This window comes from Macaca nemestrina, chromosome 14 (genome assembly GCF_043159975.1).
Source record: "Macaca nemestrina isolate mMacNem1 chromosome 14, mMacNem.hap1, whole genome shotgun sequence".
NCBI lineage: Eukaryota > Metazoa > Chordata > Mammalia > Primates > Cercopithecidae > Macaca > Macaca nemestrina.
The window spans coordinates 49377481-49391958 of record NC_092138.1 but is presented as its reverse complement, the minus strand read 5'-3'; the positions used below and the strand labels follow the sequence as shown (position 1 = coordinate 49391958).

The following is a 14478-nucleotide window of genomic DNA, read 5'->3' as shown; positions in this document are numbered from 1 at the left end:
TATCTCTTTCTCTGAGTTGTAATTCTTTAAATAATACCAATGTAACTGACATCAGGTCTCAATGCACCTGATGTTAGATTATACAAAAGAATATAAATGACATTCACAGACTTCCTTTCGCATGACATCATCGGTCATTATTTTTGTCATTCTCTTTTTACCTGTTTCTTCTCCAATATAAACTTGTGAAAAGGATATTAGAAACAAGGTTCAAATCCTGGGTGGTCACTTGTGACATATTGTCTTAGTCTGAACAACTCATCACTTACTAGATTTTGGCCCAATCATAGAGTGATGGGTTCTATATGTGTGAGCTTGAGCACTTCCAATGTTCCAGGCATAGCACAAAGCTCCTTACAACAACATATTGAGGGAGGTACTAGGATGAGCCCCATTTTACAGATGAGGAAACTAAGGTTTTGAAAGGCTATCTTACTACAAAGTCCCACTGGTAATAAAAAGCAAAGTCTGGATTAGATCCCATATCTATTGACTCCAAAATTTCCACTGTGCTACAAGATCTCCTTGTTCTGCATTATAATGATAAGGTCTCTTGATACCAAAGTTCACTCTGATTTTTGAAGATCAGAAGAGTACTATGTATGGAGCTTCCTGACCAGTTTGAAGGAAAACCAACTGATGCACTAAAGTCATAATAATACCTACAATATAGTTAGTGAATATTATCTGTCAGTTACAGGTTAAGCACCTGTAATTCTCACCACTATTCTAGAATACAACTAGTATTTTTCTCATTTATGTAAGGGTAAGAACTAAGTCTCAAAGACATTAGGTAACTTGCCCATGGCTAACAAGTGGTAGACCCAGTTGTCAAGTCAAGGTCTGTAAGTCTCCAAACTATGCACACACCCCTCATGCTTTATCATCACTTATCTCCTGGACTTTGTGAAAAAGAAAAAAAATATTCTAACGAAGTGTCAGTGTTTACAATTATCTTAAGATTGTTACTGAGATTTTTAATTACACAGTAAAAATGTGTCTGGAGTTGGTTCTTTCCAGTGGGTTCGTGGTCTCTCTGACTTCAAGAATGGAGTCACAGACCTTTCTGGTGAGTGTTACAGCTCTTAAAGATGGCACAGGCCCAAAGAGTGAACAGCAGCAAGATTTATTGTGAAAAGCTAAAGAACAAAGCTTCCACAGCGTGGAAGGGGACCCAAGTGGGTTGCTGCTGCTGGCTGGGTTGGTCAGCTTTTATTCCCTTATTTGTTCCCTCCCATGTTCCGTTTCTGTCCTATCAGAATGCCCTTTTTTCAATCCCCCCTGCCATTGGCTACTTTTAGGATCCTATTGATTGGTGCATTTTACAGAGTGCTGATTGGTGCATTTTTACAGAGCACTGATTGGTGCATTTTACAATCCCCTTGCTGGCTACAGAGTGCTGATTGGTGCTTTTTTGCAGAACGCTGATTGGTGCATTTTACAATCCCCTTGCTAGCTACAGAGCACTGATTGGTGTGTTTTACAGTGCTAGCTACAGAGTGCCGATTGGTGCATTTTACAATCTTCTTGCTAGACAGAAAAGTTCTCCAAGTTCCCACTCAACCCAGGAAGTCCAGCTGGCTTCACCTCTCAAAAAGATACTTGTAAAAGGCAGATTGTTTTGGGTTGATTCTCTTGTCTAGGTTGCTTATTGTTTTTCTTTAAAAATCCTTTTCAGAAACCTGTATATTCTATCCTACACTCTCCCCCTCCCCAGCACACCTCAAAAGGACAGCAGCAGAACAGCACATCTAGGTCCTATTTTTCTTGCTTGATCATTCAGAGCATGTAAAATAAGGTGAAATATGGCCTGAATCAGCTTGTCACAGGACAGAAATCAGTAACCACTGATATTGCTAAGCAACACCACAGAGAAGCAAGGCTGAAAATGAGGTGGCAAATTTATAAGAAGTTGCAGAATCTGGGGACTCGCTTGGGCATTTCATTATGAACCATCTGCATGATCCACAGTAATGACCACACATTATTGTTCACTGAGGATGATAATTCTTACATAATTATATTGGCATCTCCCTCTGTGATGGTAACCTACCTTTCAGAACTTTCACCGTATTTTCCATAATCGAGATCTGTCCCTGTGAGATAATTGGGAATTGTTACATCTAATGGGCAACTTTCATTCCTCCGCAAAGTAAAATTTAAAACAAAACCAAAAAAGTCACTGTTTTGGCTAGTGTGATACAGAGCTAGAGAGGTAGTAATATACATAAGGGAGGAGGTTTGTCATGGGATCATCACAGCTCAGTGACATGGGCTCCACCACGGTGGCATGAAAGCAAGTGTGATTCTCGTGATGGGCAGCATTTACAATCGGATTACAGGCTCATCTCAAACACCGACCACCGGGTTCTGGAATGTCTTCTCCATCTGTATGGCTTCTTAGAGAAATGTTATAGAGAAGAGGCACCAGGTGGTACCCAGAATGACATTCACAGGTGATGTATGGTTCTTCCAATTCTGGCTGCCTCTTGCTTCACTGATACAGCGAACAGTGCTAGATGATGTTAAATAATAGGCTCTTGAACTCCCTTACTTCTTTCCTCCTATCCCCAAAAAAACTAACCTTGGATTAGCCTCAGTTTGAATCCTAATCCAGTTGTGTTCAGAGTGCCTTGGTTATTCATTATGGGGAGTGTGCTGGTTGCAAGCCATGTTCCTATGCAGGTGAGTGCCTCCTGGGTCCTCTCAGCAAGACTAGGTCTTGCCACAGGCTATCAATAGACAGTGGCCAAGGCTACTTTCCAGGAGGCATCATGGGCTATTGGACTCCAGCCAGGTGCATGATGAGCTCTGGTGTATGCATGCAAGCTGTTTGTCCTAGTCGCATGTCATTTCTCTTTCTGCACCTCCTGAGTCCCTGCGTCAGGTAGGAGGGCCTGTGGCTCCTGGAGATGCTGCCCTATCCTCCTTAGGATGCTGCTGCTGAGTTCACCATCTCACCATCCTGTTGCTGTTAGTGCTAAAGACCATATTTTAGCAGGCTGGTTTCCATCTCCATTCTTTTCTGACTCTTCCTCAGTAAACTGTAAACATGGTTCTCTTTGTTTGGGCAGATACCATTCCCTTCTGCTGCTTCCTCACTGTGCCTTGAGTTGCCACATCACTTGCTGTTATTCAGCTTTTCACTACTCTTCTTCCTTCTCTTCCACCATCATTAGCCTCATTTTTGTTATGTTCTGCCTAGTTCTTGTCCTTCAGTCTCGTTCATCATCCAAGGAAGCAGCTAAGAAGCGATCTAGACATTGCCACGTTGTCGAGAATGTGTGAGCTTTGTCCGATATGAACAGTTCCGATTCAACTGTGTACAAATAAAATGATAATTAAACAATATGAATGTATTTATTTGTACCTGATTCTGCAAGAGAAGAGGTGAGGAATAATGTCATCTGCCACAAGTAGATGTTTGACAGTTGGGATTGATACGTGAAAATAAGTGTGTGCATACAGAGGTTTGCGTCCACAAAAACAGATCCATAAAGATGCAATGATGTATTGTCACTGTGTAGAATATAGTTTACATCCAACTTTGCAACCACAGAGCCACCCACATTCTGTTTTCTGAGCAAATGGCAGAGAATGCCAGCTGCTTATTCCACTGCTTACCTCAGGGAAGGAAGAGAGGGCACAAAACAATTGTGGCTGTTGTTGGCTGATACGATTTGTTAATCTCCTCCAAGATTACTCACACATGCAAACACATATATGTGAAGCCACTATGAACATATGTTTTATATTTATGTGTTTTATATTTATGAAAGTATTTAGGTCATTTAAGAATTCCAAACTTGTGCAATGTCAAATATATAATACTGTTCTTAAAATACCAAAATATATATATATATATACACACACATATATATACACACACATATATACACACATATTTTTTTCACTGATGGAAATCCCCGGAAGTCATGAAAAAAAATTTCTTTTTATTTACACAAAATTCAGTTTCTTTTTGAAGCACCTGCATCTTTTGTAATGTATCCAAGAAAAACCAGAATAGGCAGCTCTTCGTAGAAACATAAACATGTGATTTTTCTCCCCAAGATATAATTTTGTACTGGTGTATTAAAACAATTTTAGATAGAAACCTAGGCACATGAAAAAAATATGCAAATGATGTATCATATAAATATGAAATGCAGGAATATTTATTTTTGCATTTTAAGCTAGATCCTTCATCTTGCACACAAAACCCATCAATTTTAAGTTGATTCATATGAGGATTCCCAGCAGCTGGCCCAGTTAATGGGCCATGGGAGCATTCTGCAGAATCACAGGAATATCTCTTGAGTCTAATTAATGTCTTGAAGTTTATTGGGAGAGTGATGTTATGACCAGAAATTATATTTTTAACCTGCTCACAAAACTGCTTAAAACAATCTAGAATTTTCAGACAAACAAGGATAAAAGTTGCTATTTTAAAACTGAAGTAAGAAAACAGAAATGGTGTATCCCCACTCCTTCTCTCCCCTCGACTGCAGCTGCCACTCCCACCAGCTCACTCAAAACAGCTCACATTCTGCCAGGGGTCTCCATTACAGGGGAGTCCACTGATGATCCGTACACAGAGGAGGAGCTGCTGGTCCTTGCCCTGCCTCCTGCTGTTTACACAGCAGCCGCCAATGCCTTAGTCCTGGAGCTGTGGCTGCCCTGTCACCTATCTGAGCTGGTGGTCTTCCCTGGGAACATGCCTCCTTTTTCCTCCCAGAGCACTCTGTGTTGTCTGTCTAAAATCTAAGAAGAGAAAGGGAAGTTTAGAACGTGGTTTTTCATGTTAGATTTTCCTAGGTAGCCTTCCTTTTTCTCTAGGAAATGGTTCTGTTGGAGAAAAGCTGTGAAATGAACTTCTTGAACTGCTGTTCTGTGGCAAGGAATCACAATGCCTGCAAACTTCCTTGAGCCTGGACGTTGTCCTTGTTCAGTCCCTTTCTCTTGGATTGTCACCTGTATGAAAATTATAGGGTTACCATAGACCTGGGGTGAAGTTATCTTTGCCAAGTACTCTGTGTCATTGGATGTTAAGATAACTGTGCCCTATTCTGTAATGCAGGGCACACTCTACCCCCAGTAGCATAATATATTTAAAGTGATTTCTGAAAATGGGCCGTGAAAGCTGTCTGCCACATGGCCCATGTTTGCACATCTCCATATAGTTACGATTGCAAAATTTGACAGTATAACTCTGAATCTGATTAATTAAAAATGTGTAAAAACAAAGTTCTTGCATTATAGCTCGTTCCTTATCTTTGTGTCTTTTACTGTGATGTTGTAGAACTTGGATCATATGGAAAACTAAAATATTATGACACAATGACTGAAGAAGGTAAGAATGATTTTAGAATTGTATGCATTGGCTTTTTTTCATTTATGGTGTCTGTTGCTTGCCCATTTTTTATTATTTTTTTTTCCTCTTTGCATGACTTCAGTGACATTGTGCGACTTACTATTCTTTCTGCATTTTTGTCTAGTTTTTGCCATTGTGTTTATTTCGAATTGGAGACGTGCAATACCATGGGTAATCATGTTGTTCCATTCAAGCAATTCAAACCATCATAATTATGTAACACACTCAGAGAAATGGTGTCAGTAATGTAAACACAAATACCCACTGTGCCAGTACCTTTCCCCCACATGCTCACAAAACAACATTCATCCAATAATTTTCTAATATGTCCTTTATTTCAGAGGGGGATGTATGTTCTGGTGATTTTCTGATTTATGCAAAGGAATGAAAGATCTGAAGTAACTTCTATACCCAGAACCAGCTAGACACCTGATTCTGATGCAGAGGACTGTAGGCTCATGCCCTAGGTCCCTGCAGTCCCTATTGTATCAGATAAGAGCACTACTCTGAGAGGCTGGGTCCACCATTCCAGCCAGTGGCATTGTCTACATGAGGGTTCCCACTCCATGAGGACAGGCATATCATTTCAACCATTTTCTCTGAGTAGAGATTTATTTAAAGTGTATTTATTAATGAATTCCAGGCACTATCCCAGAACATAGCCTTGTCCCAGGAAGAATCTCATTTCTGATATAGGTTCGCCATGGAACAGCAATGTGAAGATTTTGAATTCTTGTAAAGGGAGCTGTCCTATTGCCTTAACCCCTATTTCATCCCATACATGCTGTGACTTTTTAATAATATACAATATTTGTAAGTTATGAAAAACATTTAAGGTTTTTACATGACTTTTACATGGATACTGACAAGAAATTGAAAGGTACCCTCGTAGAAGAATCAGCTCATTTTATTCTTCAGCATGAAAGAGATACTCCCAAATGTGTTGCATATCTTGGTTTCAGCTTCTAATATTTCTAAGCTGCCCTAGCTTGCCAGAGATCTCCTAGTTGCTTTGCATGCAAGAAGTGAAACATCTGACAACCCCGGGTAAGAGGAAGCCCCTTCCCAGCCCCTCTCCACTCTGACTTTTGCACAACACATAGGCCCTTCTCTATTGCTAGCCCTGTGCTTTAAATTAACCACTGTGATTTCTAAAGCAGCAGGCCACTACTAGGATCTCAGACTGGGCCCTACCAACAGCTTAGGGAAATGCAGACCCATGGGCAGCAAGAGGTCCAATGGCAGAACCCTATGTGTAGGAATAAGTACCTGCTACCAAGGGGATAGAAGGAGCTATTTATACCTTTAAGGAAGTCTCCTGTCCCAGCTGTTATTTTATTCTTGGCTTAGGAAGGGGAGTTTGTTAGCATCTGCCTGACCTGTCAAGCCTTTTACTTTCTCTCTTTCCTCCATCCTGTCCATTACCTTCTATCATGAATGTCCTACCTCCTACGTACCTTCTGTTTCCCTGCCATCCCCTTCTCCTTTCCTTCCTATTCTCACATCCATCTGAGCAAATGTTGTCCAAGTGTTCCCTTTCTTTCCTCCCTATGCCAGACAATTCAAGATAAGATGAAGATGCAAAATTCTACTTCCAATCTGATTCTATCACTTGATAACAACTGGGCTTTGGAAGCAGGAAACCCCAGTCAAAATCCTGTCTGAAATGAGAACCATGACTGGTTCTGAGCAAAACTGTCAAATTGTGTTTGGGGGCCCTCTCTGGGTCACCCTTAACATACTTTATCCTTCTCTTGATTTTCCCATCCCCTCACACATATCCCTTTGTGTCCCATTCTTAGTTGAAAATTTATCCCCATTACAGTGATAGGTAATAACTGCAAAGGCAGCATTTTAAAGGTGTGTTATATGAAATTCTGGTTTCATATGATGTCACTAGGAATTTTGCAACAAGGAAAAAAAAAAAAGAAAAATCAAACAGGCGAGATTGATTCCATAAATAAGTGGGAGAGCTTCTGAGTTAAGTTAAATAAGTCTCTTTATCATGTGACTTCTCAAGAGTTTTCAATATGCTGCTGTGTACTGCAGCATATAATAAATTGTAAAGAGGGATGGAGTAGACAGTGTTTCCCAGACTTTCTGATATGGAGCTTCTTGTGGAACCTTTGTGGAAATGCTGGTTAAAGTTAATCCTTCACCTAGAACAGGAACCTCTGAAAGATTTTTAAATCTTCTAAATATATAGCAATCCCTTTCAAGTACTAGAAAAAGAATATTTTGGAATAGCAGCTCTCCATCTAGCCACCTAAAGTCACATCCTTTGACAGCTACCTCAATGACAAGCCAAGTCTGGCTTAAACCTAATTCTGGTACTCTATCTAAAAGTCTCAAAGCCAGCTCAGTAACCTCAGATCTGGTAGAAGCCAGGCATGGCCTCTTCAAACTCTCAAGGACCTCTCCCCTCCCACTGGAACATAAGAATAACATATGTGATTTATGTCACTTTCATGTTGTACAATTTAAGGAAGTAGAATAAAGACAAAGATGTTTGGGGCAGTAACTGTGGCCTAGCTAGCCTTTGAGAAATACCCCCTCCATTTAAGCATTTGCACAATTTTAGAATTGTGACTAGCTTTTGAGCAGGGCTTTGTTGTGATTGCCCATGTGACAAGTCCTTATTTATAACTGTTTCCAGGGAATTCTCTGGATGTTGTGTGAGGTCAGTGACTTACAGCGAAGCCTGGGTCGTTTTTTTTATTGTTGTTGTTTTCCCTAAGTGGACCAAATGGAAAGATGCATTATATATGCCACCCTGTATCCAAAAAAGAAAGATGATTTCTAAATACAGAGAATTTTGCTACATATATTCAACTTATTATTTTTAAGCACCTATTGTGTACAAATTATTCTGCTAGGTGCTTTGGGGAAACAAGAGTAAAGGGCAGGCGATTTTAAAAATAGTTAAAATTAATCCATGATTTAAGATTTCTACTGTGGTAAACGTTTGGATTTGTAACTAAAAGGGAATATTTTTCATCATTTTAAAGGTCTATTTCACTTATGTAATAGCACATTAGGAACTATCTAATGTACTATTTGCTATATTTAACCGTATTAATAAAGACTTTGGATTAAAAAATAACACACGCAATCACTGAGACACCAGGAAGAAAGTGGTAAGTACCATAGGTGTTCAGAAGATGACAGACGACAGGGGAGGAAAGTTTGCTTTCCATGGAAGTTGGGTGGGCGAGGTGTGGGAGGAGATTTTGTGGAGAAGGTGATCTTTGAACTGGGCCCTAAAGAATTAGTAAATATGAGGTAAATCAGGAAAGGAGGATGACCTACTAGGCTAAGAAAGGGGTGAAGGGATGGGCACACACCAACGTTCACTGGGTGCCTCCCACTTGCTGGGGGCAGTGCTGTGGGCTTATATATATTCTATATCATCTTTCCTCATAATGATCACAAAAGGTAGATTTTATTGAAGAGGAGAAAAACAAGGCTCAAAGAGTTATTTTATTAGATGAGGAAACTAAGACTCAGAGAAGCAAACTAGTTTGTTCTGGGACTCAGAGGTGGTAAGTGGTGATGCAGACCCTGATCTCAGCACTGTGTCCCGCCAAAGCCCCGCCCTTTGGGCTTCACTGTAGCTTGTACAAGATGGGGAGTGGAACAGGGGCAGATGGAATTGGCTACAGCGTAGGGAGTGGGAAGAAAGCCTTGATGGAGACCATAGACTAAGAATGGGGGCATCATGATGGGACAACAATGAGCTATTGAAGAAAACATTTCTCCCTACATGAGCACTTTGCCTTGAAAAGGTTATTTTAAACCTGAAAAGGTATTATAATACGTTTACTCTCACACGCAAGACAAAATCATGATGTTTGAAAACTTTCTCCTTGTCCTCCGAGCCCTTTCCCCTCCCCTCTCTCCCTCAGCACTAAGGCACTCTAGAACCTCACTGGAGCAGCTCCCAGGGCCACACCCAACCTCCTTGCCCACCCCAAACCAATCCGAATTTTATCCACTTATTTATGTATTCTTTCATCAATACCCAGTATGTACCAGTGCTGGATTGGGGGCAGAGCGGAGGAGATTAAAAACAGTTCTCCTAAAGAACTCATGACCTTGTGGGAGACACAGGCATGAGATGAGGAGACCCTAGGTGCTGGAAGAGCCCAGTGGAAGGCATCTTTCTTAGCCTTGGGAAATGCGGGCAGGCAGAATTCATAAAGCCCACAGCACTGCGCCTGGCAGGCGATGTCTCCACTGCCATGTTCATGTGTCCCAAGATGACAACCTGTCCTACCTGCCACCTGTACTAATACATTCACATAGTAATAACTGAGCACCTCTGAATGAGAGACATTTTGCTAGGAATGATAAATTAGTGAGCTTTACACCTCCCAGGGACTTTGCCTCTGTAACAAGATGTTTCTGGGGACAAAAAATGTCTTTTGGTAACTTCAGCTCTCCCTACACAGGCAGCAGTCACCTTATCTTCTCATACAGTGATACTGCATATTTTTGGAAGGGCAATCTCCAACTTTTAAAGTTAATAATGCATAGCTTGTTTCTCAACTGCAGATACCCAAATTTCATACCATTCTCATTCTGGAAAATTCTCAATAAATTGAACTTGGCTTTTTTCCTAAAATTACTCTGAATAATAATATAGAATGCTAGTTCAAAATTAGGCAAGTTTGTGTGATGGGACAGATGGATTAAAAGGAGAAAAGACCTTTCCACCAATGACAGTATATAGAATTAGTAAGTTTTGCTCTACAAAGGTAAATGTTTCACAGAGACATGTAGGTAGGTAGGTGGGTGGGTAGGTAGGTACGTAGGTAGACAGATATCCCAACTAATATCTTGCAATGAAGCAATATGTGGGGAAAGTTGTCTCCACTGTATTGTCCTAAACTGTCTGCCATTTAACCAAAGACATTTCCAGAAAAATAATTTCACCACTATTTAAAAAGTCAATCCTTGTTCATTTGTATAAGGGAGAAAACGGTAGAAAAGTTGTGATATCAAGGGAAAAAATTATAACAACCTTTTCCGTAATTAAATTAAGCCTACTGTTTCATGGCAACCAGCTGCCCCTTTACCAAGCTGAAAAACTAATAATGTCTTATGTGAATCATGGGGTCCTAAATTAGGCATGTGGCTGTTTTGAAAACCCCCATTATTTCAAAGAAACAAAAGTGTCTTAAGGTTACATCATCCAGCCAATCATTTGATGTTCTTAGTTGCACTGAAATAGTCTAATTCTTTTCAAAGAAAAATTAAGTTTTGGAATACCATTCAGCAATGTTTTTCATTGCCCAGGATATATCCACTAAATAATGTTATTTTAAAATAAGTCCTTCTTGTTATCTGTGACCTTCATAGGACATTTTAATCCTTGCATGAATGGATGAGACTGTGTCATACACACTAGATATATCAGGCAAAATAGCTTTAGCTATATGTAGCAGAAAATCCAAATTAACAGTGACTTAAATAAGATGAAAGTTTATTTTTCTCTCAAGTGTAAGAATTCCAGTAGCAGACAATACATGGCAGCTCTAGCAGCTTCACAATGATTCAAGACCCAGGCTCCTTCCATCCTTCCGCTCCACCACGCTAGTGTATGATTTGTAACCTCAAGAGCACCTCATGGTCCAAGATAGCGGCTCTGGAGGTCCAGCCATCACATCTGTATTCCTGGAAGGAGGAAAGGTCAAAGTGATTTTCTCTAGGTATTTTGTCTTCTTTTTAAGGCACTTTCCCTGAAGACCCTCTCAGTAAAATTTGCTCAAAACTCAGTCATATGACTACCTAGTTTCAAGGCAATTTGGAAATGTAGTTTGTTAAACTGGGTGAATTGCTGTCTCCAATAATTTAGGCATTATGTCATAAGGAAATGAAAATGGAATAGATATTGGATAGGCAACTTGCAGCCTCTCCTCAACAGGGAAATCTCACTTTCATGTAACTGTGTGTTGGTGGAGAAGACTGAGAATAGAGCAAGCTATAGGAGGGAGCTTGAGTGCTCATGTTAAATTTAAGTTGTCTATGAGACATCCAAATGGAGATGTTGAGAAAGTGGTGGGTGTAGGAGTATGGAGCATGAGATAGAGGTCAGGCAGAGCTGTAGATGTAAATTTGGGAGTCATAAAATGTACGTGTTATTTAAAGCTACAGAACTGGACTATAATACCTAGCTAATTGATAAGAGAAGGCCAAGAATTGAGCCCTGGGAACTCCAAAGTCTAGAGTCTGGGAAGAAAGGGGAGGCCCAGCAAAGGACACTGAGGTGGGAAGAAAACCAGGATAGAATGGTGTCTCTGGAGCTGAGTGAAGATCATGTTAAAAGAGGGCAGTGAAAAGGTGAGAGCATCAATGAATTGACCAGTAAGATCAAAGAACCATTGTAGTAGAAAGAGAAAAAAGAGTGATGGACAGAAAGTGGGATGCTTCAAACCGGGGGTTTTTTGACTTAATATCAAATCAGGATTTTGGAAGTGGTGCAGTTATTGCTAGTGATGAGGTGTAGGCTTGCCACAGGAGTGAGTGAATGAGGACGAAGGGAGCTGGGAGTGAGTAGGTGAAGGCACTAAGATAAGGAGCCAGGTGTTGCAGGGCTCACCTAAAAAAAGTCATCACAGATGGGGTTGTGGGGGGACAGAAGTAAGGACAGAGAGGAAAATAATGAGCTAGGTTCTACAATCTTCAGGAATGAATGGAGGGAAACCAGGAAGTCAGCTTGGGTAGAAGGGGTTATTGGTTTGTGCTCCCAAGGAGGGAGGAAAAGTGGGCTAGAAGTAATAAGAAAGGGCAGGAGGGAGAGCAGGGTGTTTGGAGGAGCAGGCAGCTGCCACTTTTCAGGGGCTACAGGAGAAAAGGGGCCTTCAGGAAATAGTCAAGTTTCAGTAGGAACAAGAAGACAAAGAGAATTTTCAGAAAAAAACGGTGAAGGATCTAGGAGATTTACTGGTGGCAAGAGTGGGAGATTGAGTCAGGTCAGGGACAGTCAGGGCTGTCTGGATATGAGGGTCTGGATGTCGATAAATCACCTGGAAGCTCTGCTAAAGTGAACGAGGATGCAGCATGTAGTTAGGAAACAACTTGAAAATGTTTTAGAAGTTGTTACTACAGCCTCTTTCTTGAAATCAGTCCCATGGGCAGTTTGCCATGGTAAAGTCGGGTCTGTCTTTCCAGGAGAAGGGAGCTTTGGGGACCCTCTTAAGTCTAGCTGATTGGGAAAGCACATCAGCCTTCCTCAATTTGGAGAAAGAGAGTTCAGCCCAGCATAGGAAGACCTCTCCTATAGGCGTAACCAAAGATGGAATGGCCTGCCTCGGAAGAGAGTGAGTCCCTTTGTCTAGAGAAGCCAGGGAAGCCTCCACCCAAAGAGTGTTCGGATACTGGATACTTTGATGCCCCTTCTTTTGCCATGCTCAAGATTCTGTCTCTATCAAGTGTAATGATAGACATTGATCCTCAGTGAACTTAAACCCTACGAAAACTTGATCTTGCATTTTGAGTAAGCTGCCACCAAGACTGTGGTAGATAGGTTCCTGGGTCACAGCATCTGAAATAAAAGGCTTGTATATTATTTGATCTAGTTCATATCCAAAGTCTTTATTAATATGGTTAAATATAGCAAATAGTACATTCGATAGTTCCTAATGTGCTATTACATAAGTGATAAGTGACACTTATTACATAAGTGAAATAGACCTTTAAAATGATGAAAAATATTCTCTTTTAGTTACAAATCCAAATGTTTACCACAGTAGAAATCTTAAATCATGGATTAATTTTAACTATTTTTTGTTATAAACCATTACATGCACACATAAGTAAAAAAAAAAACAAACACTACATAAAGAAAGACAATAAGAGTGAGTCTCCTTCCTACCCCAGATTCCGTTCATTCCCTAGAGATGACCATTTTTATCAGTTTCTTTTCTAACCTGGCTTTTGTTATTAATTGTATCTTGGAGATCTTTCCACATCAGCACATTTAGACTTTCTTCATTCATTTTAACAACTACTTAGTATTTCACTGCATGGCTGTTCCATGGTTGGTTCAATCAGTATGCTGTTGATGAACATTTAGGATATTTTCATTTCCTGTTATTTAGTTTTTACAACAATGCTACATGAGTATCCTCTTTGGCCATTGAGCAAATTCTACTGAGTAGAAGACATATACATATAAAATAAATTTCTGAAGATAGAAATGCCAGATCAAAGAGTATATACATTTCAAAATTTGAAAGATATTTGTCAAATTGCCCTCCAAAAGAATTGCACCAGTTTATGCTCACACTAATAATGAATGAGAGAGCCTCAGAGAGAAAATTTTTTTTTTTTTCTTTTTAGACAGAGTCTCACTTTGTTGCCCAGGCTGGAGTGCAGTAATGCGATCTCGGCTTACTGCCACCTCCGCCTCCCATGTTGCAGCAATTCTCCTGCCTCAGCCTCCCAGGTAGCTGGGATTACAGGCAGGCACCACCATGATCGGCTAACTTTTGTATTTTTAGTAGAGACGGGGTTTCACCATGTTGACCAGGCTGGTCTTGAATCCCTGACCTCAAGTGATCTGCCTGCCCCAGCCTCCCAATGTGCTAGGATTACAGGCGTGAGCCACCACGCGGGGCCTCAAACAGCAAATTTAAATAAGTCCTTTGAAGAGAGACTCAAATTGACTTCATTACAAAGCACATAAGCCTTTGTAATACAACTACCTTCTAATTTACTTGTTTTAGAAACCCGAGTTTTTGCCAAAGTTGGGTTAAATACAGGGTGCAGTTATGGTAGAAGTATTTGACCTTTCTAAATTAAATGACAAGGCCGATTTCCTACACAGAATATCCAATTTCCACTGCAGTGCGTGCCCTTCATACCTCAAGATCATTGCTATCCCTATAAAAAGTCTGAGGAGCACGCTGCAAGTTGACTTTCTACCTTGCAATTACCAAAGCAGGGAGCCCCTACTGTGCACAGACACCATTTCCGATATCGTGCTATCTTTCATTCATCCCAAGTTTATGGCTTAACTCATGCAGTTCAAACTTTCATAACCAGAGGATTTTTCTGGGCACTTGAATAGATGTCTCTGTAAGGCTGGGCCTTATCAGAAAAAA

General features: G+C 40.5%; 1 protein-coding gene across 4 annotated transcripts in view; it reads left to right on the top strand.

The window, feature by feature from the left end:
• The window catches only part of LOC105489053 (solute carrier family 24 member 2), a 269869-nt gene that overhangs the window by 180096 nt on the left and 75295 nt on the right, over window positions 1-14478 (top strand). For 3 of the 4 annotated variants that reach the window (XM_011753673.3, XM_011753670.3, XM_011753671.2), the window contains exon 5: window positions 5300-5350. The exons of the other annotated variant lie outside the window; for it this stretch is intronic. In XM_011753673.3, the coding sequence (XP_011751975.1) occupies window positions 5300-5350 (51 nt within the window). The remainder of the gene's footprint in view (window positions 1-5299; window positions 5351-14478) is intronic. 4 annotated transcript variants of the gene reach the window in all.